Here is a 27265-nt window from a genome sequence, read left to right as displayed (position 1 = left end):
TAAAGAATTAAGTAAAATTTTAAGAATACAGTAAGTTTTATCGTATCATGAGAAATGACAGCAGGGGAATGGTAAATCCATTATAAAAGATCATAGTTAGGACTTAAGAAATAAAACTCTTTTTTTTAAATTTACATTTGAAAAACCTGAAATGATTTCTTATATATGTATTTACGTTAAAGAAGTCGGGTCATATACGTACGTAAGTTTGTTTTTACTGTGCGTAATGTGATGATAATGAGCGATCATTGTGACGCTATAAAATATGACTTTTGCCCCCTTTAATAATTTGTTCTATACTATATCTATAAATTATATGGATAATATTTTAAATCTAAATATTCAGTAATCAGTGAATGGTTATAGATGTTGAAAATCAATATTGATTGATTGCCTATCGACAGTTAAGGTTAACAATTGTACATTTTGTTATGATATATGCTTACACATAAAAATTCTATGCCTTACAGATATAACTTTCAATTTGGTTCAACGAAATTTATATAAAAATTTAATATATGATCAAATTTTTCATCGGTAGAAGTGTTAAACTTGTTTTTATCATGTTACCACAAATTACTTTTTATCAATTCATTCAAGTCAGCTGATCAAGTCGTCATAGAACCAGAACCCTCCATAAGCGTGGTCACAATTGGTTAAACATCGGTGGGGTTAAACAGGGCGTTGTACTTTGCCCTTTGTTCTTTATACTATTGTTGAACGCGAGTGATGCACATTAACTTCTTCCGTTTAAGCTTATTTGAAAATCTTACGATTCTTTGTATTAACAAAAAACCAAAGCCATTTAGCAACAAGAGAGCACTAAAAAATTAAAAAAAAGCATTTATGACCTGTCAAAAATCATGTCATTTCCTATTTTTCTTTACCACATTTCTTCATAATTGATAAAGCATAGTAATCAATTGATTTCTATTTCATAATTGAATATCTGTTAATCTTTTCAAAATCTTCATTAAGATACAATGATATGCAAAACAACCCACCATAAAGTGAAACGTCACTAAATGTCTGCAAATCGGTGAAACAGCGAGGAAGACTTTGGAGTGGTGAATACATTATCTGACTAAGTGTGTCACTGACTAGAGGCTTTGTCTATTGTATTCCAATCACAATCACCTCGTTAGCTATTGTATTATATATTGTATTGGGGGAGGTATGGAAATGTGATCAAGTTCTCTTTATTAGATCACTTCCGGTACCTTCTGAGTTATCTTACAAATCAAAAACAAAACGGATGAGTAAATCAAAATAGCTTTTTATTCTATCAACACAACGTACAGTAAAACATTAGTCACTTCCTGAGCAAGATAAAATGATATAAAGAATAAAAGAAAGAAAAACAAAAAATGGTTCCTTACAATTTTGCCTGAAATAACAGAAATGAAACAAGAGCTGACAAAGAAACACTAAAATACAAAGACCCGTTTTGTTAGTGGATTTATAGAATGGACAGTCTACGTCTACTGTAGAAATCAACAGTTTATTACCTACTTCTATACCAAGAGTAGCTTCCCTTTAATGATTCTCTATATTTCTGTTTTCCCTACTTAGTAACAGATAAGACTGTGAGAGAGAGAGAGGTAGATTTAGTCTCGTTTCTACTGGACATCGTGAGATGTGATAGTCCAATCAGAGAAGAACCGATAGAGAAACATTCATGCAGCTGGCACTGACTTCTGGTATACACAACGACAGTTTTAGTCCTTTGTCTGGTTCAGAAGTGCTCCATGCGCCGTAAGCTACGTGGGTTACAACAAGATGGCCGCAGAAGCAGCGGCGACAGAGTGTTATACACACTCACGGAATGAGGGGTTGATCCCTGGGGTGGGGAATCGAAGATTACACAAGTCTCTACAATGTGGGATTACGCATTTTTACAGGGGTGTTCGGGCGGGAGATTTTCTGAGGGGTGCCCGCTCGGGACACAGGTGTGACGGAGCACCTCTCAGGTAAACTGTCTATGGCACACTCAACGGCTTCGCTGATGTCCTCAAACAGCTGGACGCCCTCCCGACTGGCGAGGTCGATCAAATAGGAGCGCCCTCTATTGTAGTCGTCAGCGGCCGCCTTGGTTATCTGTAGATAAGTAAGAGTCAATCAGTCACTTTCATTTACCTTCACCCCCAGTAGATAGCGAAGCTTAATCTCGTCATAACAACTGATTATCATATTTACATTCATTATCTTATTTACATCAATATGTTTACCTAGATAAGTAATGATAGTGAAAGTAGTTTATCTAGACAGCTGATAAGTTTATGTAAATCATTATAGGGAGACAACTGTTACCTTTTCTCCTCCTATGTACGTATCGGGCACCATCTTCTGGACACAGAGAACAACTTTACAACCTTTCCCAATGTAATACCCAGCCTAGAAAAAAAAAAAAATTTAATGGAAACTTCGAATCACTTATTTAAATTATTTCACTGAGAACATTACCAATGATCTTTTACAATAGCGTTTGATCTAGTTTTTTGGCTTACCTCAATCATGGAGGACAGGGAGCGTGTTTTTCCTGTGATGACGTACAGAAGAACCCGACACTTTTCGCGGTTTGCGACCTGCATCGGGATGAACTTGTATTTCCACTCAGTACGCACATTTGGATTGGTGTAAGACAAGCCGTACTTCCTGTGAACACAAAATAAAAAGTTATTTTCATCAATTCATTAATCATCATGGATGATGCAATTGTTGACATTAATATTCATAAGTATTGAAGTAAAACACGTGTTCTAAACGACAAAAACAAAACAAGTTACGTAATTCAGGCCTGATTAATTAATATAAATCTTAATCAATAAAGTTTATAATTTACCTTATCATGGGGATGGCGATGTTATCTCTCCATTCTGAATCCCCACAGCTTCCTCCCAAGTAGATGTCAAAGGTCGAATCATATTCTTTGTTGCAGTCAAACATGGAATTATGGGACACACCTAAAACAGCAAGAGAATTTCAACATAAGCAAATTGCCTCTCTATCCCAATCAATGACCCTGATCAGGCTACATCTACAAATCTTTAACAGAGAAGGTCCGGGGTCTTTACCTGATGGAAGCACATTCCTGGCTATGTCTAGGAGCCTCTTCCAGACTGACTTTTTCTGGGAGTGGTACTCGGCAAGGATGCAGCAGAATTCCTCGAAGCTATAGGTGTCATTGTCGTCCCAGTGGCCACACTTCCTGAGCCAGTTCACATCCAGGGTGTAGCCCATACAGCTACGGTGAGCAAGGCAAATCTGTCAGGAAAAGACACTGATATAAAACACCATTCCCACTGATTAAAAATTGTCATGATAGATAGAATTCTAATTTAGATAATTGTTCAGTTTCTGTTTCTCAAATAACTACAATAATTCTCTGAGGGTACTTTTTTTACTTACATCTGAGAGAGTGAGTCTACCGTCACTAGAGGTATTCATGGAGTTGAAAGCTTCTCTAAGTTGTCTGTCATAAACAAAAAAAGAATCAGTTATAACATTGTATACACAAAAGATTAAGAATCTAAAACAAACTTTAGATCAGTGGGTACTGAAGATGTTGTTTTTTACTCACAAGAGAATTTCTCCCACTTTAAGGAAGCCATATTTGGTTGGGACTGCCCCCTGTTCTTTTCCAAGCTCAGAAACAGGAACATTCTAAAAATAGAAAATAAAGTTTGTAAATTACAAAACAGTGCATAATTACATAATTAATTGTCTCAGCTATTTGCAGTACAGGTTTAACAAGTTGTTTGACACTGACAAAAAACGAGTGCTGCGTACCTTTTGTAACACATGTGCTGAACACTTCAGGGCCGTGTTAATGTCCTTGAAGACGGGGAGGGCATTTCTCTCGATCAGATCCACAAGAATTTGTCGCCCTCTCATTATGTCGTCAAGCTCTCTAAAACAAACAACGATAGATCTGTTATGACACGCATATATTATAACAAATATGAAAGTCATGGTGTGTTTCTATCAATCTTTTACTGATTTTTCTTTTAAGTTATATGACACGCAATATTAAAAAACGATGTATCGCTTTGGAGAATTAATATTTCTCCAATGATTGAAACACCTGTCAATTTTCTTTTTGATATCTTTAATAAATTATTCATTACTCTCATAAATAATTCACAATTTTGATTTATTATCAATAGTGCAATAAGAAAGAGTATAAAATCTGGGACGGTGTTTCCAAAATTAGAAATAATACATGGAAAAACTAGCTATAGGTTGCATATAGAAAATTGAAACCTTCATTAAAAAAACCTATACGTAAAAGGTTTCAAGTATCATGGAAAACCCCTAGGTAAGGGAAGCCCCTAGGTAAGAATTATCTAACTGGCCGACTGTAACGTATAAATGTCCTTACTTTGAGGTGACCTTTTCTCGGTGAAAGTAGACCTCTGTAGAATTGTAATCATCCATCACAGTTATCACCTGTCTGCCGCGTGCTGACAAAATTAGAAAAAGGTTGTTAAGATACAAAAAAACAGTCATCAACTCAAAACAACAACAATATTTTAACACCCTTCTAATAGCTTTACAGTCTCGTATAAAACTTCTACTGGTGCCTGCAGAATGAATGATTACATGTATTTCCTTTGCAGGCCCTTATTCTAAACATTTATTTTCTTACTAAACACTAAGTTCTTAAATATTTCACCTTTTTGGGTCACTTGGTGGTTTTGACAGTTGTAGTGGTGATGAATTTAAAATAATGGGTTTGAAACATCACAAAGAGGGAGAATGGGGCTATAATACAGGTGTTTGCTGAACTACACAATGAATTCTTACCAGTTAAGTATGCCGTCTCAATCATGGAAGACACGGCCCTTGTTCTGTTGTCAATCACAAACAGTAGCAGCTCAGCACTCTGAAAACAAAAGAAGATAAATTCCATGAAATCCTCGCCCTGTCAGGTCAGCTAGCTGCTACGATACAGCTGGGAATAAAAGCCCTACTGTGCTCCCATCTTATTATGCATGTGTGACCCTGGGGTCAACATAAAAATTCATTGATTAACTCTTGAGGGTCTGTACATATCAATCAGGCTTCAATTTTAAACTTCCTTATCAACTTTCTTTATTAATTTGAACCCTTCTCAGAAATCTATCATCACTTGCATGCTTGTGAATTAATTAATGTTTCCTTCACAAGTACATACAAATGGCCACACGAACTTTATGAATGAGTTTTTCTTAGGATATCAAGAATTTGTGACTTCATTGATAAATGATAATTGTGCACTATGGTTAAATTCATGAATCAAAATTTGAATGAATCTATTCACAAAGTCGGATGACCCAATGACAAAAAAATCACGCAACTTCATCAGTTTAAATAAATGTCATTATAAAGGATTGGTATATACCAGATGTATAAATAAAACCATTTTTCAAAAATTATTACCGTATTTAACGTCTATATGATCGTGAACCATGATAAATTTGCAGTGGTTAAGATTTCCCTTGCATATTGAAGTTTAGTGCTTTAATATTTCATATTTGTTTAAAGGTATATTGAACAATATTGTCCCCTTACTCACCTCTTTAGCTTGAGCTTCTAACTCCATTAGCTCTGGGCGCCATGTTTGAACTTGCTAGAAGCAGAAAAAATTCATAAAACTTAAAATAAAACGCAAAAAAAGATCATAATGGTTAAAAAGCAGTGTTTTAATTGAGTAACAACATACACAATGTTTTAAGCTTAAAATTTCATGCAAGTTTAACAATGAAGAACAATGATAGTTAAAAACAATGGAAAGAAATTAATGAAAGTTTACAATAAATTTTGAGATATATATGAAGTGAATGAACCTAAGGTCAAATTCCAATTAAAAAAATTGTATTTTCTGAATACCAAATTAAACAATTCAAGATTTCAAGATTAAATTTGCATTTGCTTTGAATTCATTTGAAAATTCATTTGTAATTTAGATTGAGTTCATCTACCAATAAACAAGTGCTAGATTTTTATTTTTTTACTGTCAAGAGAAAATAAGCCCTGAACGTTTCCTTATTTTTTGACATTAGTATTCCGTCCATGTTGGTGAGGGGCTAGTTGAATTGTGATTTAACACTGCATGGTAAGGAATGTGACACGAGGTCACTTCTCAACCAAAACACTGGATAATAATAAAACCTAACGACAGGCTTCTTTGACTAAATTGTAGGAGTACAACTCAAAAAACACTAAAGTACTCTGTTGGAAATCCCCATAATGGCACAGTTACAGGGTCTAGCGTGAATATAACAGGATTTAGCTTAAATATCAAGATTTAAATTGTCCCAAATATTCCCACAAGTGTTACAAATGTTTCACAATTTTCATTTAACATTTCCTTGTTTGCCTCCATAAACATGACCATGCCATGTACATACTACAGTTTGAGAAAATGTGAACATTTATGCGGAAAACTCCTTTCTAAAATCATTGACCTCAATTAATTTCATTAACTCTATTTCTTAAAAGAAGGAGGTAAATTTACTTACTGGATTATAAAATGTAATTCCTTTTTTCTTATAGAATGGAATGGCAGCCTCCTGCCTCCATGTCGTGGGGTTACAGGAACCACCAAGAAACACTGAAACAAACGATCGCCGTATTAACAGGGGGATCTGAGAAAAACAGGGGAGGATCAATGATAACACAAACTAAATCAATAAAAGGGGATCAGAGAAAACAACAGAGATACTATCCATTGGATCAAACAATTCATACTGTCAGAGCATTTAATTTACACAGGGAAGAAATGAAGTTTAAAGAGGAAGAAAAACTGAATAAAGTTCTATAAGGCAATTGTTGGCCTATAGGAATATAATGTATTCTCAGTTCTCCTATCATTGTTCCAAAATAGGTTGGAAGATTTTTAAAATTTAAACATTATTTTTATTTCCCTTCCTTTAGTAACAAACTATAACTTAACAATTAACTTAAAATTCAAAATCAAACTAGATTGACAAAACTTCAAATAAAAGATAAATTAGCACATCTGACAAGAGACTGTGCAGTGCTACAAAATAATTTGCTGACCTTTTCGTTTCCACTTTGAGCATTCCATCGTATCCCTCGACTTCTCCTTGTACAGAGATTTAGGGACGGGAGCTGTGAGTCTGAAAGATAGGAGCACCAGTTTAAACGCTGGGGACAAACAAACTGTGTAATCTGGGTACACACTCGCCAATGGGCCAACCCTGACATAAAGTAATCATGTCATTTTCACTGGCTTTATAAAGTTCAGCGGCCACGCATGTTTCATGCTCTATATCATGCATAGTGATATCACCCTTATCTGCCTTTGTTAATTACACAATGTCTGTTTAATTTTGATTTCGTAGTCACCTTCACTTGTGACCCTGTTTACAAGATTAAATGTCAAAAAAGATGTATTGTCTGATAAAACATTGTTAGATTTAAAATTTAGTCCAGCCTATATATAATTTTAAAACATTAAAACAATATTACTATCTTATTGATTTATTCAAACTACCGGTACACCAAAAGTGAAAACAAAAATCTTAATAAGTTCTCATGAATTACAATTAAATATCAAATTTTTAACACTTATTCCTTGTTATTTCATAGTTTGTTTTGAAAGAGTAAACAAAATAATTAAGAAATTTACGTTTCAAGACAAACACAGTACTTACAAAGACTTTATGTGAACCATTGTTACAGTTCGCGAGTTTCCAGTATTATGACAGTGAGAGTAAGAGGGACGATATATATAAACATATTCTGTGACACATGGTTGATTCTTGATGTCACACAGCGATAGATTAATTTAACCACATAAAAACGCTGCCTCCTTCTTGATTAATGACAAATTACGTCGACATGTCTCATTTTCTACTCAAGGTATTTATGGGGACAAGCTTTTTACTTTGTGGATGAAAGTTTCAGCGTCAGAATACACATGAAATCCTTTGGGGTGAATTATACAAAGTGCAAATAGCTGTTTACTTAAATTACACTATTATAAAAAATTAAGACTCAAAGCAATGTCAGAAATCAAAATATTATTTGCACTTCATAATGAATATATAAGAAAAAAAATGAAAGAAAACAGAAAAATGAGATGACAGCATTTATCTGCACCCCATTATAACAGTTTCTGATGCATGGTACGAGTAGCGCTTCTAAAATAAACTGTATTTGTATTTTGAAATTATTCAAAAATATTATGTAAATAAGTTTTGTCTTCTGATCTCCATTATAAACTTTATTATAAAATAAAATTCTATATTCTGTATGATATAATTACTATGCTTTTAATCTTTAAAACTGTTTGCATTAAATTGAGCATGCTTTATAATTTCCTCTCCGATATTTTTTTGCTATAGCCCCACTTTTATTTATTTTTTATTTTTTTTGCTTTTTAGTCCCACCTTCAGTCTCTTTTTGATAAAGCCTGATCCCCTCCTATAAACCATAAACCCACCTTTTGCTGTAGTAGTTCTGGAGCTCAGTGACCAGTATACTGAACTCGCCGAATGTTATGTGATCAGGCTCACAGGGGCTGCCATACTCTACCGCACACTGCACCATCTCAAAGACTGAAAAACACAAACAAAAACACGTACAGGTACAATGTCGGGATACATAAAAAAACAATAACAAAAACAGTGGGCTCTGACCAGGCCCCTACCTGCAGTCATGCCCGTCTGTACAGATTTACTGTACAAGCAGGCCGGCGGGGAATTTATACCGAGAAAGTGGGTCTAACACCAGTTGTAATAGCATTATCACGTAGAACTCTGACACGATAAGTGATTCCAAATTCCTGAATTCTCAATGAGACAAGCACCTGTCAAAATCGTTTTTACCTTTCACAGGTAACTCTGCAGTTATTCTTAGCATCCAATCCCACGACTGAGATGGTTAGAGAATGGTCTAATTGACCAACAGTAAGTATTGTAATTCTTGATGACTCTGGTAACTAATCAGAGCAGTTATAGAATTCATAAATACTATGGTCCGCTTCTCCTCTTATCACAATTTTACTACTAAATTACAGCATTTACAACTCTCTTGAATAAAAAATTTACGATCATTCTAATAAATTTCTAGAGTTATTTATAGCTCGAATACACATTTAAAAGTTTTTTTATTCCATTGTTCATTTGCATCATTACGAAATATTAAACAGCTATTTTACAATTCATTGAAAGCCTGATTAAAAGCACCTGTAAGAATAAGAAAACATAAAAACCCCGCAGACCTGTTCACCGTTGGGACCTACCGTAGATTTTTCCATCGTGTAAAATTATCACATGTCGACCACACCGCAGATCATTTTATACCTGGCTGTTCGCCGCCAACACAAGTGAGAGGCTCCGAGACAAATCTCGGACTTGTAAACCTTATAGCTAACTTCAATAAATGCCCCCAAACAAAGTAAACCCCTTCAGTGGCCCCACACAGATCACATACAACCCAACAACTGGTCTTGGACAGATCAATAACATATCCAACAAGTTAAAGTTAACACCATTAACTGGCTCTAAAACAGTAGTGAGCAAATTCATGATGTAAAATTAATAGTCCTTATAAGAACATTGTAAATGTGCTAGTGACTTTTAAATACATGTAACAAGCTTCAATGCTCAGACAAAACATTTCGAAGTAAACTCAAGCAGGAATGGTTTCTGATTTTGTGACAGAATTTTTGTAACAAAAATTGGTGCAGGTCTTTTAAGTTTTAGTCATTGAATATGTGTTCTAGCAAGTGCTATTGCAACCAACGTATCACACACAGCTAGTGAAATGTGTTTAGTCAACATTCAATGTATTTATTATATGTAAATGCTAAATTTGTAATAAATCATAAAATAAAATTAGTTAAACATTATGTCAGTGAGCTAAAGGTTTTAAATGAACATGAAAATGGTGATTTTCCTTCAAAACTAAGTCAAGGTGACAGGTGACATCCACCCTGGTTCTTACGAACTGCAGTATGAAGGCTCCTACACAGTTTATACAAATGTAAATAAAAAGGGATTCATAACAGACAAGATTTCGAGCAGTGCTGAGAAGGAATGCCTTCTATAAATACTTCTGTTGGTCTCAACGATCAAACAAACATCCCATTAAATACTTACTTCACTATCTTTTACTGAGCTTTAAACAAGACATTTATCAATGTAAAGAGCATATTCTAAAGTGCATTCAATTTTCTCCCTACAAACATTCTATAGGTACACAGGTACTAAGATATTTTTCCATCACTTAACAAAGTGTAGAAAACATAGTTGTTTGACAATCTTGCTACCATGATAAATGCCACGGCAGATCTCTTGCACTAGATGGTAGGGATATAGACAAAAAAATTCCTCATATCAAAAAGTATTATTGAATTGACGTATTGACATTTATGGGTTCGGTTGATGGAGAGTTTAAGGTGCTTTGGCCTCTTTTAACCTTGCTGACCTCTAACCTTCCACGTAAACAACCCTCTCCCCTACCTTGTCTTCGTAATTCTTCTCACCTACGAAAATACATAAACGACATACAACCTACACTGTCATAAATCTATCAACAACTGACCCGACATTTGAATTGCAGATATGTGTTGGTATTACACTAGGAAAACACTGCAAAAACTCCAGGAATATAGAATAATACGTACTTAATAGGGCAGCACTCTTATATCATATTTCATAAAAATTTGCTGCAATATCTAATCTTGTGTAAAATTTAAGTACCAGGTAAAAAATAATGCATGTATATAGATGAGGTGAAGGCTGTTTTGCTTGTTAGTTTTATGATAAATCTAAGCCTAAGGCAAAAAGCTGTAGGACTGGGGCGTATGATAATGAGGTCTGCGCTGCAGTCTGTGGACGGGGATGAAAGCTGACAATGCGCCGAGAGGACATCCATCAGATTCCCACTCAGCACCTTCTGATTCTGAGTCAGTGGTCAGGCGGTGTTACCTTGAGAGTTGGATGGATACAGGCCAATGCTGTTGAACACATCGCGGATAAGATGGATTGGAAGTCGCTCATTGCCATCTTGGAATTTGTTGAAGACACGCAAGAGATCCCTACAATAAATCAAGAACCACAGAGTGTTTGGAATTCATTGCCTGAAATCTTTTCATCTGTCTTTTGTGGAACAACTAAACAACAGGTACTGCTATGTATGTTGATTAAAAACATTGTATCCACATCGGTTTTTTATGCATGTTAACCACTTTGGGTTTCAAAGATCAAACACAAAAATATCAGACCCCAGTGGAGAAGAGCCCAGAAATGTCAGACAAGGTTTAACCAGTGATGAATGATTATCATGGTCTCTTGAATGTACTTTCCAATTAGCCTATTGGTTGTGGAAATTTCAAATCTTCAAAATACACACCAATGAAAATATATATACTAATCATGATTAATTAAAACAAACCAATGGCGATATGGTACATAGTAATTTTTGCTAAGCGTTGTGATGGTTGATCCATTACACAGGTTTTAACTTCTCTCACCAAATAAACAACTTCTGAATACATTATAAAGCAAGGCCCAAGTGACATTTATTTTACTGTGCACTTAATTCTTACACGGAAACATAACCGCAATTCAGCAAACTTACATTTCTATTTTGACACTTCTTCGCTGAATTTTTAAATTTAAATTCATTAACAAATTACTATTTCAGCATAAATATTCAAAAGAATGGTAAAAACAAATTATTTCTTAAAATTGGAGCAATAAAAATAATCCACTATACAAAGCACACTGACATCCAGATTGATTGATTTGCATAAACAAATTTCCATGCCATCGATTAGTAACAATGCTTTCCATAAAGAGGCTGTGTGCTTTTAACTGCGCAAGGCCTATAAATTTTTTCGGTACAAACCTCAACCAAACATTTACAGACATATAATCAAGTTTCCCTTAACCAAGTTTATAGAACAGTAAGGATGCAATTACATACTTTTTAGCCATACTGATCTAGCTTTGTAATCTGCACAAAGAAACCTATACATGTACCTGTGTTGTCCGCTTACGCATTGTACCTGTAACATTGTAACTATGCATCTAATTTCACGTGAAAGATAGCACAAAAACTACACATCATGAGCCTAAATTGTACTGATATATTTACATTAAAACAAAAACATTGCCCCGCTTTGCACCAGTAACAATAACCTGATACAGTGGTAACCTAGTTCGGCTAGGACCGCGTAGAAAGACTGGATTTATCCGGCAAGCAGCACGTACAGATTTAAATGCACGTACCTGGTGGTTTTCCCCCACACTCGATGAGTACCGTTACACGTGTCAGAATGGTCCCTGTCGTCCTCAGAAAATATGCTGAGAACAAACGCAACCAAACTGGACATATCCCTGTCCTACTTTCACTTTGCCTCTCATGTGTGAAGTTAATTCGTCCCTTTTTTATTCGTACCTAACCACCCCCGGAAACTGAAATATCGGACATCCCTAGAAATATGTTTTGGAGCCACGCATGTAGTGGTCTACTGTCTACTTAGAAGGGGGGTGGGGTGGGGTTGGGGAGAACCCCCCCCCTTCCGCAGCGCAGACACGGGGTGGGGGGGGGGGGGGGGGGGGGTTACGGTTATCTCGCAGCAAACATTTTTCTTAAAATTTGAAGGCACGATGACATGGTCCTATGAATTAATTAATTTCTTATGCGGAAGTTTTGGCATTAGATCTTTTCGCATATATAAAAAGTAATATAAAAAGACACGGTATATATATACGTATAAATTTTTAAATGTTTAGCTCGCCATGGAGTTTGGCTCTGATCCCATGGGGAACCTACTGCGAGTACTGCCTGAACGAAAACATTCCTTGTTTAATGTGTTGGGTCCGACCCTGAGTAATGCCTGAGTACTTTCTAACCAGTCTAATTTAAAAAAATGTGTTTATAAAAACCAAACAATTAGGGCAGAGCTTTATTAACCTTACACACACTTGGGTGACTGGAACAGCCCGGATTCCCAGAATATACATGCCCGATCATTTTATTGATTTATCATACTCAGGGCCTGACGTGCAAAGCACGTGGAAAAACATCTCAAGTATTTATCAAAGACACTGGGTTCACATAAATCACATGTAGGGCCCCGAGAAGTCAGAACCCTCATATATAACCAGGAATGTATACTACATGTAGGTACCATGTGGTTACACGTCCTCTGGAGAGTGCTCTTCTAAAATCATGCAAAGTAATTTCACTTATACATAAAAACACGCACGTAACATCCTTTTCAAATTTTCAAAATGGACGGACCAGACCTACCCCAAAATAACAATACAAGCCTCCGCAAAAATGGATCAATAGATAATAATGAATATAAGTAAAAATAGAAAGCTTTATACCTTGTCGAACCTCAAATTTCAAATCCATTCGTCATCCATCTTATATAAATTATTTTACTTTTATTTTTTACCATATACATGTGTATGAATATAAGAGAAAAGTTCTGTTGCAAACCCCCCCCCCCCCCCCCCGTTGCCATATATGTATCACATATGTTTTATGACTCCTAATCACAAGTAGATCACTGGCACCTTTAACATTGTTTATAATATTAGTCACTAATATCATGGAATTGTTTTTCTGAAGTAAAAACAAACTATTTAGCATTATTTCAGTTACTCAGAGAAGAAATGCATCTTCGATAAAATGCCAGTAAATAAACTTGATGGATCCATTTAAGGTTACAAAACCTTGAGAGTTGAAAAAAATCTGAGGACGTCGATCTGGTTCCATTTACATACGTCATAATTCATATGAATATTTAATGAAGATGTGTGTGTAATTCCAGGGATTGGTATCCCCCACCCCCGATCATTCCTCAGTAAGCTCTTATTCACCACTGCCGCGTAATTCTGGAGTGGATTGAATCAAAGCATTAAATACACGTGAAATGCAATCCATTCATATCAGTTCAAGTAGAGGGGGGTGTGTGAAATTATAATATCATATATTTATATCGAATGAAAATATTTTTATTCATCAAGAATCTAAACAAGCAGACAAGAACTTAAAAAAACCCATATATATACTGTATTCTTTGGTGTACACAGCTATAGAATGATATAATTTTTCTTAAAATTCCGAAAGGAAAATCTCAAATTCCAGTTATTCAAATTTGCATAGCTCCCCTTTTTTATTATAAATATATACATTGTAATGTGTTTATGAACTAAAGAGCAAAGGTCTTCCTCATTAATATTAAAAAGAAAGACGTGTAATTTATACGAGAAGAATCACCAAATCACCGCCTTAATCACGTTCGTAAATGAAGTAGAAAAATCACATAGAGACAAAAATGTACCCCTCCTGAAATAAAATAATAATTGATAAAGTTTTTAAAAAACTTTCAAAAACAAAAATAAACCCCACCTCACCAAAATCAAAATGATAAAAACCATGCATACAACAAAAATAACGTACCCCCCCCCCACCCCTCCTTCGAATGGACTCATTAACATTGGTTGGAGAATGAAGTGTGTGGGTGAGGATCCACTCGTTCCAGCATTTCAAAAACGAAACTTTCATTCTAAATATTATACATAAAGGTGCATATTATAAAGAATTAAATGTGCATAGTTTTTGCTTCAGTTTTGTTTGAAATCCACATCAGTAAAAATAATCGAAGTTAGACTATGGTATGGTCAGGAGTTGTAGTTAGAGAGGCCTACAGCTCTGAAATTTAATATTATATAGATTCCTTTTGTGTTACAAATAACATTAGCCAAGAAAATATCTAACGTAACATCATCTTTAGATAAACATGTTAAAATATCGAGTTTAGACTGCCATTTCCAATGAAATGTTATGAAAAAAATTTACAAATGTGAAAGTATTTTTTTCACTTCAGACAAATAATGAAACCATGTTGCCTACATGTACAGTCTCCGAGAGGAAATGTTATATTTACTGTATGCACATGCATATGCATCTGATGCTAATATAATTAAACTGAACATTTTATGTGAAGACGTTTCCTACATGTTTAAAGGGACATAGACCCAGCATGAGCTCAAACTATTCTTTTTATTTTTCCATTTTTGATATCTAAAATGATTAATATGAGTAATTTTAATGCATCGTCAAAATTTGAATGTCAAATACCAAGTTACAAACTAGACACAAAGTTTGAAATTCTTTGTTTTGTAAACAAAGCTCGAGTCTTGTTATTGTTTACATATGTATTGTATTGGTATAAGTTTCAATCAAATGTTACTTTCTTTTGTTATCATTATAATAATGAAAGCATTGAATCGGTTCATCTTGTTTGCCACGAGTCATATTGGCATAGAAATGGCAATTTCTTTCCTTTACACTTATATAACACTCGAGCTTCGTATACACAACAATGATTTCTTGACTGTATCTAGCTTGGAACTTGACTTCTAATACTAGTATTCAAATTTTATCAAATTATATTTTAAAAATAAAATATTACAAACACAATTTTGAGCTCAAATCGTGTCTAGGTCCCTTTATTAAAATCCTAGTTTTAGCATTTGGCACCTGTCCAAAGAATTACAATGAATAAGAATAGAACAATGCGATAATATGATTAACATGCACTAAATTGTAAAAACTGATGATAACAATAAAAGTTGTGGAAAATGTGTAAATTTCACAAATCAAAGCTTGCCTTTCATAGTTATAATATAGAAATTTAATGCACAAATCATATATCATGAACTAAACAAATCTGTGTGAAACTTAAGGACGGAGTGAATAAATGTACAATGTCATGTCTCAGTAAACAATTGGATTTTAAATGGTTAGTTTTGGTATGCATTGAATGACAAATCAATTTTTTTTTTGCAATATGAATAAAAAATGAGCTGTATGTTAATCATCAAGTTGTCGCTTAAACATTAGATTATCTAGTTCACAGTAAATAGGCTTTGAAGATAACTGAAAAATCAATTAATAGAAAATAATTTTTTGACATTTCCTTGGAAACCCTTCAAATCGAATCTTAAAAATCTTTTGATTTCAATCGACAAGATTTGATCTATCATAATTGGATCTCATTACGTAGTCTCTAAAAATAGAAACATCTATAAAGATTTTGAAAAATAATATTATATCCTAGGAAACCAAATTGATTCTAACAAACGTTTCGTCAATTAATTAATCGATACTGGACCTTTGAAGTGATACAAAGGTATGAACTTAAAAAACCTAACGAAAAACAAAAAATGAAATCATATTTGAGGAATCGGATTTGAAGTCTCCTCAACGAGTATCTAAGTACCCTTTTGTTCATCCTGGTTTGTCTTATTTTCAGCATCATCAGTTATTGAGACTATTGTCTAAAAGAGTATGTCCTGTTATGTTATTGAGACTATTGTCTATTAAGTATGTCCTGTTATGTTATTGAGACTCTATTGCCTATAAGAGTTTGCCTTATTTTGTTATAGAGACTTATTTTCTGTAAGAGTATGCTAGAATTTCCAATTCAAGTTTCCCATCTGTATGTGAAACCACAGCAATGAACAGGCATTTTGCAAAGGTCTTCAGGGAATTTCTTTTTCAATTTCGTCGGACATGAATAATTTAGCAATAATTAACATTTGCTTAAATGTGTAGTTCTTATCATATTATTTTGTGTTTCATAAAGTATTTTTAGTCAAAAGCCGTTCAAACACAGATACTCAGTATTCGCTATTCGGCCGCTGCAATTCTCAACCCCTGGTGCTTTTTCGGACTCTGTGTGTTTTCCTTATTTGTACACAAATGTTTTTAAAGCATTCAATGTCAGCATAGGTACATCAGTATTGACAAATACTTTCTTATTTTCACTTTTGCTTAAAATATACTTAAACACCTAATTGGAAGGTTCGTTGCATCGAAAAATCCCACAAAACAGTCAACTTAAAACATAAAATGTGAATACTAAAACTGATTTATGAATTCAGTCTCAGAACGCTTCCATTCTTAAATCAATTAACACATCTTAACATCTGAATGTGGTTATTATTCTACCGTGTGGTCTTTCAAAAGTCTTTGATAATACAAGAAGTGTTTAAACCCCTTATCAATTAACATTAAAATTCCTTGACATAAGAAAATATGCAGATTTAAATCTACACGACATTTTATTATCTATTGTTATATAATTCAATTTTATTAAGTAAAATTTTCTTTGTTATATATTTCAAACTCAAATTTAAGAATACGGACATACATGTACCGAGGGAATGTTGGTTCACGCAGTCATAACCAGCACTCTGGAATCAGTTTGTCGTCACTTTATATCACGTAGAAAAATATACTACAAACCTTTGAAACAAACATTTTTTTGCAAAGCCAGTGATAATAATGTTTGGTTTTTTTAACAAAAAAGCTCCCACTCCACCCTAATATCATTGAAATCTAGAATGTTTCATCGTAATATATAAAAAGAGCCAAATACATACTTTGTCCAAAACGCATGAACCTACAAAATAAACGAATGCTAAACAACATTTAAAAACCATGAAGGTAACAAAATAAGGAAAATCAAATTTCGAAAATAAAGTATTGGAAAAACTACTTTATTAACGTATAGGACGTGAATCTATTAACCTTTATAAGTTTATAAAAAAAGTCAGTCTAGCATTTGTCTCAATAAAATAATTTCTATGCTGGCATTGTAATCAGTAGGGAGCACCCAGGGACGTCGTGTAAAGAAGTCGTATGTTTTCTCCAACAACCTCTAGTAACAGAAGCGTCAAAGCGTAAATTTAACAGTATAATCACCAAAATAAGCAAATCGTGTCTTTCAGTGAAAAACTTACGAGCCCGATTGATTAATTGATTCAGGAAGATCTGTCTTACTTTCTCACAAAAATATAGTATCATTACTGATTTTCTTCTACTTACTTAATAAAATACCTAATTACTACTATTTATGATGAATCAAAATAAAATATAAACACATAACTGGAAAATTGATTGAGTAAAAAATTATATATTTAACTTACTAATATTAGTAAGCTCACACACAAACACACACAGTCTTACAAAATACTTAGATTAATAACTGATTATTTATTATTTATTTATCTATATTTATCAGCCGCTTATACAAATACTGAAAAATATCGTCTGTCGTCACTTGAACTAACTACACAGATTACTAGTTTACTCAGATGTAGTTTTAAAGATTCATATTTCTTTCCAATTGATATAAAATACTACAAAATAATAGACTAAACATTACTTTTTTGGAAACGTGTAACTAGCTATATTTCAAAATTCCTCCACCTCGTTCTAAATTACTTAACTTTTCTATCAGACTACTGACAAACTTACTAATTATCAACTACATGTCAGTAGTTACCAATGATTTCACTGATCGATATAAGCTAAATTTCTCACAAACGTACTACTAGTTTCGAATTTCTTTAGAAACTATTAAAGGACTGGAGAACGATTGTCACATTTTATTTCAAATTTCACTTGTTTCAATTTTTTTTATTAAGTCTGAATGTAACTTCTAAAACTTTAAAGGAGTAACAAAGACCTAAACTCTAAAGAAGATACCATTTCTTAAAATTTAATTCTGCTTTTATTTAGCTTTAAAACTGCTTTATTTTTGTCATTCTTTTCTTGAACTTTAATACTGTCTCAAGCCGCTGATCACACAGATATATATGTATGTAGCCGACCGTCTACATCTCTATATTCATATAGATATACATGCATCTATATTTTGGCATTTATAGAAATGTTGTATTTGTAAGAAGAAAACTAAGTTTTGGGAGATGTACGTGTTTAATCCTTATGAATGGCTAAATGTCAATAAAATATGTTCAGTTTACTTGGAATATTCTTTCAATAGAGAGAAGGTACAGGTATATGTATAAGGCAACTTTCTTGAGAAAAGGGCACCTTTTTTTTTTACTATTTTTATTTTCAATATTTTTATATTCTTTTAAATTTTCACTTTTTATTATATAATCAATGCAAGGAAATTGCAAAAAAAAATTGCACAATCATAATAACTTTTTTCTACTAATTTTACAGTGTTAATTTGTATACAATAAGATATGCCCTTGCATCGACAATTCTGTTATGGTACAGTTGGTTTGTTCGAGATGTAATTGCTGTGCATGTAATTATCGTTCAACTTGTGATGTCTCCAGAATACTAATGCTGAGGTGAGGTTTCATTATAAATTTACTCTTTACTTGTCATATGACATGCTTATAAAATATTACTACACTAATTAAAGCTTGTTTTAATGTTCTTGAGATGCAAAGGCCAAATTGAAATGAGGTTAAATGGAAATAAATGCCACTTTGTAATAAATTACAGTTAATTACAGGTAAAAAAATGTATTCTTCGTCCAGCTTAATTTTACTGGTTTCAGCATATCGTTGTTTTATTTTTTGATGATTTTAAACATTTTATTTTATTGTTTTTTTTTTTGGAGAGGAAATAAAAATAAATAAATAAATGAAACAGGAATAATCGGAAATATTCCCCGAATTCATGTGTATTAATAAGCTAAATATTTTACCATACTTATACGTCCAAAGATCACCGAATTGTTGTCTTAAGTCTTCAAACTTCGGTCTATTTTAAATAACATTAGCAATTAATCAAGGATTTTATATAAGTAGCTTGTTTTTTTACTGAAACATTAGCGAACAGAAATATGTTTAGTAACAGATGAAAAATTAGAAAAATATGGTGCGGTTTTTATAAAAAAAAAAAAAAAAAAAGGTATCTCAATCATAAAGTTATTCTTTCATTTTTGTTATTTCGAAATGCAACCTAGTCTCTTTAAATGACTAAAGTTAGGTTGACATGTAACATTCGAGAATGTTTGTGGTTTACGTTAGAAAAAAGTCTGAATTATCTCGAGCTCGTCAGTGAAAATGAATAAGATGAATATTTTCTTAATTGAGTTTACTGTAAAAACAAACTGCATGTCAACATATACAATTTTTATGTTGACACGCAGTACTACGTTGTTTGTACTTTTGATACGATAAGGGATGATATTTGACATTTTTAAAGAAGTATTTCAATATTTCTAGTTGATTACAATTTCCCTTTTAACGCATTTATCTCGCATGCTGATATATGCATGTTACATGTTGACATTCTTATCTTGCATTGCAAAACAAACTATAAAACACATTGCATATCGGGACAGTTATATGCAGTCATAGAAGAGCGGACATTATTTTGTGTAATGTATTTTCTCCCTTTGTTCCTAAATATTCAAATACAAGTAGCTTTAACTGAACAATGCATTTGTCATTAGGCTTGACTTTGTTGTTAGGAAAACACGACAGACAACTTTATTTTTTTTTTTTATAATTTTAGCTTGAAATAATATTCATATCGATAAATTATAAATGACTGATAATAAATGAATTTAATGAAAGTGAAAAGTAAATCATAAAGAGAAATTAATAAGGCATACATTTATTAGCACACATGTGATAAAGGGAACGACATTGTATCCCAGTAAACCAAATAAATCACTTGTACACTTATATAATAAATAATAATTTTATTAATTAAGATTTGAAATAAATGATAGAATATACTGAGATATTTCTGCCATATTGTAAATTTTGATACCACTAGTAGGGTGTACAATGATACAAAATTTTAAATTTAAACCCACCAGTGAACTCAAAATTTACAACATTGAACATTGATTGGGATTACTATCATCAGGTCTAATCGACCCTCTTCTATATTTTATAATAAATTTGATATAAAAATAAATTATTTATTCTATCTTAAAATTTGCAATTTCAATCTAACATCGTCAAGAAAATTCCTAAAGTAATCCTTTCTTTATCACAGAATAATGATTAACACGTATTTTAGCTTAAAGCCAAAAAGTTAAGAAGTTAGGTACATATTCACACATTTTGATTGCACGTTAAATTCCATTTTATTTATCAACAAATAACCTTTACGCGAAGCCACGCAATGCGATTAACAAATTCTTTTGATGTCCTCTTGACTCAATTAGTGTCAGGTCATCGGATTAAGTTTCTTTGTTAGACCTGCTCTTTTAGGTATCTTTTCTGTGAGAGGCCCCCGATAGGTAATTTGGGTATATGTATCTGTATATGTTTTTGTTGTTCTGATAATTCCCCCTTTGTTGAACCCTACCTCGACCAGGCTGATTTTTGTATCCAGTGCCCAGCGCGTCACTTTTTGCTGGACACTCAAGAATAAACTACGTAAACTTTATTAAAGAAGCCTTGGTCATTATTACAGGTAGGAAACTATATTTTTATTTTTATGTATACCATTTATAAATATGCAACTTACAATTTTATATTTTGATTTATTTGTGTTTATTTTGTTCCATGCACTTTGTACAATATTTTCATAGAAAGCATATGAATATACATTGTTTATTCAGGTTGCTTAATTTGTCACAAAATGTTAATAAGGTCTTTGTTAAAATGCATTCAACGATTCATTTTAACTATCATTAACAAAATTACTTTTGATTCGGTAAATCTATTTTATTCTGTTAATTTCAAAATTAGTAAGTTAAAATCTTAATTTATTTTCTTTGTTAATTTTATTTCCGGAAAAACGCGCAGGATGTGATAAGTCTTAAATTAACTAACTAATCATTTTAAATGATAATTCAAGGATAGGATATTGATTATTATTCAATTACAACTCTTGTGTCTTTTTGAGATTCAGAAAGCTAATTTACTCAACATTTGTAAAATTGCTATTTCACATTCCGGATATTGTCATGTGACCGGTTTAGAGTTTATATAATGTGTTTATGTTTCCGCACAAATGGAAAGTTGTACGCTGACAGGATATTTTCCTCGAGATATGTGTTTTTCAATTATTTGCATTGACCGATTGTTCCCAGAACAATGTGTAAGTGTTGATATGTCTTTTAATACTATGTTTTAGCATTTTTGTAGCAATCGTTGTAGTTTTGTTTGTTTTTATAGTCAGGTACATGTGCACTTATGTCTTTGACTACTGAAACTTGTATACTTCTAGGTGTTATTTGCATAGATAGGTTTTCTATTTCCTTAGTCCCATTCCATGATTATTACAAGGCTCCAACAGATAATTATTCTCATTATTAAGGATCTAGATTGCTTATTTGTTCATGTTGATTGGTACTTATCAAATGTTTGTCAAAACACCCTAGCTTTGTTCTTCATAAATAGTGTACCTCATCATGGTCAAGCGAGTTCTCCATTTAAGTTAATTTCCCCCATTTTTGTAGTGATTGTTTAGTGTATTGAAACATCTATTGTCATTTGATATTATGTGCACATGTGAATCATAGGTTCTAATTGATGTGGTCAGTAAATAACTTAACTTTAAGATTTTGTTGCATATTGTTTTCAGTGCAAAGACTCATTGTTTTACTACTTATGTTTTTATATGTCTTATAATAACTTATGACTTTTTGCTGGACACTCAAGAATAAACTACGTAAACTTTATTAAAGAAGCCTTGGTCATTATTACAGTTGTCACCAGATAAGCAAAGAAAATCCCGGGTGACAAGTTGGTGGAGAAAGGCTCAAGATCCCACATGAAGACAAAGCCAATCAACTACTACCTGCGATCAACAGAGAACCAGCATCAAGACGAAACAGTACCACCACAAGTGCAAACCTCCGAGTCAAACGAACAACATTACCAATCAACACTAGAAATAGCACCATCTGATTCAGAGGAACAACATCCCCAATCAACAACCGAAGCACCAGCATCTGAATCAGAGGATCAACACTTCCAGTCAATACCAGCATCTGAATCAGAGAATCAAGAAATTGAAACTTTAGATGAGGAACAAATCCCTGAGGATCACATAACACAATCGTCAACAGATCATCAACCACTAGAAGAACAACAGATTAGAAATAGAATTATGGCCACAGGAATTAATTTGAAAAAATTTGATGGCAGTGAAAATGTACATCTTTGGATAACTGTACTCGAAAACTGGCAGAAATTCCACAATGTTTCCGATTCAGAAGCCCTCCTTGCCATAGGGTGTAATTTTGAAGGCCAAGCAGCCACATGGCTCCAAACCTTATCACCAGCCCAGAAAAACAACCTTACAACATTCAAAGACTGCTTGAAAAGTCGCTTTGCAAATAAGGAAACAAATTCCCTTCTAGGACTTAGACAGTACCCTGGAGAGTCAACCAATGACTACCTCTCAAGAGCAGAAAAAACGTCTTTAGGACATGACCTCCCAGAAATATACAAAGTCCAATTCACAACAAATGGATTAATCCACACTATAAAAAAATGTGTCATCTCGAAAGAGCCCAAAACTTTCCAGGAATTACGTCATGCTGTTGACCTGGCAAAACAAGAACTAGAATGTGACAACAAACAGGACTTTGACATTCAATCTCTCACATCTCAAATAAGGGAGACACTTAAGAGTGAAATTAGTGCTCTAACAGCCACACAAGAGAGACCATTCCAAAATCAAAAGAGGAAGCAACACAACCCTGGACGTGAATCCTTCTCCCAAACACCCCAGGCCCAGGCACCTTGGAACCAACCCGGCCAGTCCTTCAGCCACCCCGCCCAGTCCTTCAGCCAACCAAACCAGTCCTTCAGCCACCCCGCCCAGTTCAACCAACCCGGTCAGTCCTTCAACCAACCCGGTCAACCCTTCCAATGGATGGTACCACCTTCACCTTGGCCCCAGCAGCAATGGTTTCAACCGATGAACCAACCCACGAATAGGAGAGGGAGAAAGACATGCAGCGGATGTGGTAAGTTCTGTTTTTCCAGATCAGCTTGCCCTGCATTTAATGTTAAATGTTCCAACTGCGGAAATTGGCGTCATTTTGCCTCAGTCTGTCGCACAAATCCAACACCACCACATACATCTCAACATGTGACAACTAATCACCAGCAATCTAACAGCCACTCTAACCAGCCCACCTTCCAAAACTCGTCATACTAGGGGCACGCGCCTATCCTTCTTGAGGATAGGCACCAAGCTAACAATGACTCATCCCTGCTAACAGCTCATACTAAGCATGCTTCGAATATCCATTCTAATGATTCCAAACCTCACCATCCTCCAAGATCTAACCAAAAACCTACCCCAAAACCTACCCCAAAACCCAAAACCAAATCAAAACGTAAGAAATCATTCAGCAATGTCAATTTGATCATGCCTATTATGAAAAATACTGTTAGCATTGAAATCTATGGACATCCCATAAGAGCATTGGTCGACACGGGTGCAAGTATCTCTTGTGTAGCAGCGTCTGTCTTAGCTAGATTAGGTATAGATAGGAACGAGCTACAGTCGATGGATGCAACTGATGCTGTCGCTGTTGGTGGTGAGAAACACCACAGTCTTGGTGCTTTGTCCCTACCTGTCTCTTTTGAAAATTGTATTATTTCTCACACTTTCCAAGTTTTTGAAAAATTTCAACATCCCATCATTCTAGGACTAGATTTTCTAACACTCAACAAAGCTGTCTTAGATGTTAATCAAAACACTCTTTCTCTCAAAGACCCCATTTCAGAGCAAGTCCTTTCCCTTCAAATTAACACAGGTATTGCCCGTGTGTCCCATTCTATCAAAATCAATCCAAAGTCAATCACATCTGTAGAGGTGTTCATTTCAAACCTCCCCAATGACCAATCAGTTCTCCTTGAACCATCACCAGACTTACCAGAACTTGGACTTGTTGGTGCTAAATGCTTGATAGACACAATCAACAATGACACTCATTTTATTCAGATCATCAACCCAACCGATGACCCTGTTACTCTTTCAGCAGATACATGTGTTGCATCAGCTTGTTGTATCAATTCAAACATGGTAGCATCTCTTGACACCCCCACTAGTGCCAAACCCCTTTCAGAAAAGCAGGACATTAAGGAACCTATCTCCTTTGACCTATCCTCTTCGGACTTAACAGGTGATCAAAAACAAATTCTCCATGCCTTTCTCCAAAAACATAGGTCAGTCTTTGCATCAGATCTTAAAGAATTGGGTAAGTGTTCTCTTCAGCCACACAGAATTGAAACAGGTGATGCTCATCCAATCCGTCAGCGTTTTTACCGCCAATCCCCACAGGTAAATGCAGAAACAAACCGACAACTGGAAGAAATGTTAGATGCAGACATTATAGAGGAATCAACTTCCATGTGGCAGAGCCCTGTAGTTATGGTCAAGAAAAAGAACGGACAACTTCGTTTTGCTGTTGACTACAGGAAACTCAATGCTGTAACAAAACAACACACCTTTCCTCTCCCCAGACTTGAAGATGTCTTTGATACTATCGGCATTTCTAAAGCCAATATTTTCTCTACTTTAGATCTTGCATCAGGCTTCTGGCAGATTCCTATGGACCCTGAAACTGCTCATAAGTCAGCCTTTGTGACCCCCACAGGAATCTATCAGTGGAAAAGAATGCCTTTTGGTCTTGTTAATGCCCCAGCTAGTTTCCAAGCTCTCATGACCCAAGTCCTTAAAGGTCTTAATTGGAAAACGTGTCTTGTGTATGTTGATGACATATTAGTCTTCTCAAATTCCTTTCAACAACACATACAACATCTTCATGACATTTTTACTCGCCTCGAATCTGCAGGACTTACTTTGAAACCAAGTAAATGTTCCTTTGCCCTAAAGGAAGTCCACTATTTGGGTCATGTTATTACAAAAACTGGAGTGAAAGCTGATGTTGCAAAAACAGATGCAGTGAAAACTTTCCCAACCCCTAAGTCTACCAAAGATGTTCGGTCATTCCTTGGTCTTTGCAATTATTATCGGAAGTTTATCCAGGGTTATAGCTCTCTCATTAGCCCCCTTACTGCTCTGCTGCGGAAAGATGTTAAGTTCAAATGGTCTGAAGAATGTCAAGCTGCTTTTGACCAATTAAAAACAGCTCTAACATCCCCACCTGTCTTAGCTTATCCTGACAATTCAAAACCTTTTGTTCTTACTACTGATGCTTCAGGTACAGCACTAGGTTTCATTCTCGGACAGTTTGATGACAATGGTGTTGAAAGGGTCATAGCTTTCGGCGGTCGCTCCCTTAACAAATTTGAACGAAATTACACTATATCAGAGCGAGAATGTTTAGCTATTATTGAGGGTATCAAAACTTATCATGTGTATCTTGCTGACAAACCCTTTACAGTCTTCACTGATCACTCTGCTCTTAAGTGGCTACAATCTGTCAAACATGACACAGGTCGCTTAGCTCGTTGGTCCATTCTCCTTCAAAGTTACAACTTTCAAGTTGTTCATAAAAAGGGAAAGAAAAATGAGGTTGCTGATGCACTTTCAAGACGCACTTACCCTGACCAACCAGCAAATGCACCTGACCCAGAGGATGTAATCCCGAGCACTTCTATCTCTGCGCTATCAACTTCTCAAGAACATAATCAAGTCACATTTTTCTACAAAAATGAAAAGCAACAAGTTCTGATGTCAGACACACCTCATGTATGTCCCATATCTACTGTTGATGATGTCGGACAGTTACAAAGTGAATGCCCAGACTTTGCAGCAATGTACGCATATTTGTCGAATGGCACAGTACCTTCTACAAAACTGGAAAGAGATAAATTAATTTCAGAAAGTAATCACTTTGTCTTGTTAGATGGCACTCTCTTTCATTTCTATGAGCCCCGTTCTAAGAAAGTTTCTCAAGTACAACCCGTCCTGAAACAACTAGCTGTCCCACGATGTCTACGGGATGACGTCCTTCGTTCATACCATGACAGCATTGCGGGAGGAGCCCATCTTGGTTTGGATAGAACTTACAGAGCAATCCAGTTGAAGTATTTCTGGCCCAAAATGTACCAAAATGTAGCAGATTACATTCGTACTTGCGATTCTTGTCAACATTCTAAGAAAAGCACAAATCCTCATAGAGCCCCTTTAGTCAATATGCCTGTAGAGGACACTTTCGTTCGCCTTCACATGGACATTCTTGGTCCACTTACAACTTCAAATGAAGGGTACAAGTACATATTGTTAATTGTCGACTCATTCAGCAAATTTCCTGAGGCCTTTCCCTTAAAAACACAAGACTCAAAAGAAATTGCTAATGTTCTGTTTTCTGAAATCTTTGCTAGATATGGTGCCCCAAAAGTTATCGTCAGCGATAGAGGACAAAACTTTCTTAGTAAACTTGTCACAGCTGTTTGTGAAATTTTCCAAGTAACGAGACACTTTACTAGCTCCTATCATCCTCAAACCAATTCAACTTGTGAGAGAATGAATAGCACAATCGCCCAATGTCTGAGAACTTATG

General features: G+C 34.5%; 2 protein-coding genes across 4 annotated transcripts; one reads left to right on the top strand and one right to left on the bottom strand.

The window, feature by feature from the left end:
• Positions 1-1256: 1256 nt before the first annotated feature.
• LOC128156624 (uncharacterized) lies at positions 1257-12383 on the bottom strand. Of its 3 annotated transcripts, XM_052818839.1 has the most exons (16): positions 12249-12383; positions 10944-11053; positions 8453-8567; positions 7045-7124; positions 6504-6595; positions 5558-5611; positions 4807-4885; positions 4382-4463; positions 3790-3910; positions 3581-3663; positions 3409-3472; positions 3075-3264; positions 2843-2963; positions 2508-2655; positions 2311-2394; positions 1257-2097 (listed from the first exon to the last, which is right to left on the bottom strand). In XM_052818839.1, the coding sequence occupies exons 1-16, from the start codon at positions 12350-12352 to the stop codon at positions 1873-1875; spliced, it is 1752 nt and encodes a 583-aa protein (XP_052674799.1). In that variant the 5' UTR covers positions 12353-12383; the 3' UTR covers positions 1257-1872. The 3 variants fall into 3 exon arrangements, with proteins under 3 accessions (XP_052674799.1, XP_052674801.1, XP_052674800.1); XM_052818841.1 differs by lacking the exons at positions 10944-11053; positions 12249-12383 and adding an exon at positions 9254-9406; XM_052818840.1 differs by lacking the exons at positions 10944-11053; positions 12249-12383 and adding an exon at positions 8660-8684.
• An 8448-nt stretch (positions 12384-20831) lies between these two features.
• Positions 20832-23971, top strand: LOC128156970 (uncharacterized). Its single transcript, XM_052819318.1, has 2 exons — positions 20832-21873; positions 22484-23971. Exon 2 carries the CDS (start codon positions 22549-22551, stop codon positions 23944-23946), a length of 1398 nt encoding a protein of 465 aa, XP_052675278.1. The 5' UTR covers positions 20832-21873; positions 22484-22548; the 3' UTR covers positions 23947-23971.
• Positions 23972-27265: the final 3294 nt, after the last annotated feature.

This window comes from Crassostrea angulata, chromosome 7 (assembly GCF_025612915.1).
Source record: "Crassostrea angulata isolate pt1a10 chromosome 7, ASM2561291v2, whole genome shotgun sequence".
NCBI lineage: Eukaryota > Metazoa > Mollusca > Bivalvia > Ostreida > Ostreidae > Magallana > Magallana angulata.
This window is presented reverse-complemented; position numbering and strand designations above follow the sequence as displayed.

Bases quoted from the DNA above. Each gene is read 5' to 3' on its own strand.
- LOC128156624 (XM_052818839.1), bottom strand. From the start codon at position 12,352: ATGTCCAGTTTGGTTGCGTTTGTTCTCAGCATATTTTCTGAGGACGAC. The intron at 11,054-12,248 runs GTACGTGCATTT...GATTTATTGTAG, and splicing joins GTGTGGGGGAAAACCACCAG to GGATCTCTTGCGTGTCTTCA. The intron at 2,098-2,310 runs GTAACAGTTGTC...ACTTATCTACAG, and splicing joins CGTACATAGGAGGAGAAAAG to ATAACCAAGGCGGCCGCTGA.
- LOC128156970 (XM_052819318.1), top strand. From the start codon at position 22,549: ATGAAGACAAAGCCAATCAACTACTACCTGCGATCAACAGAGAACCAG.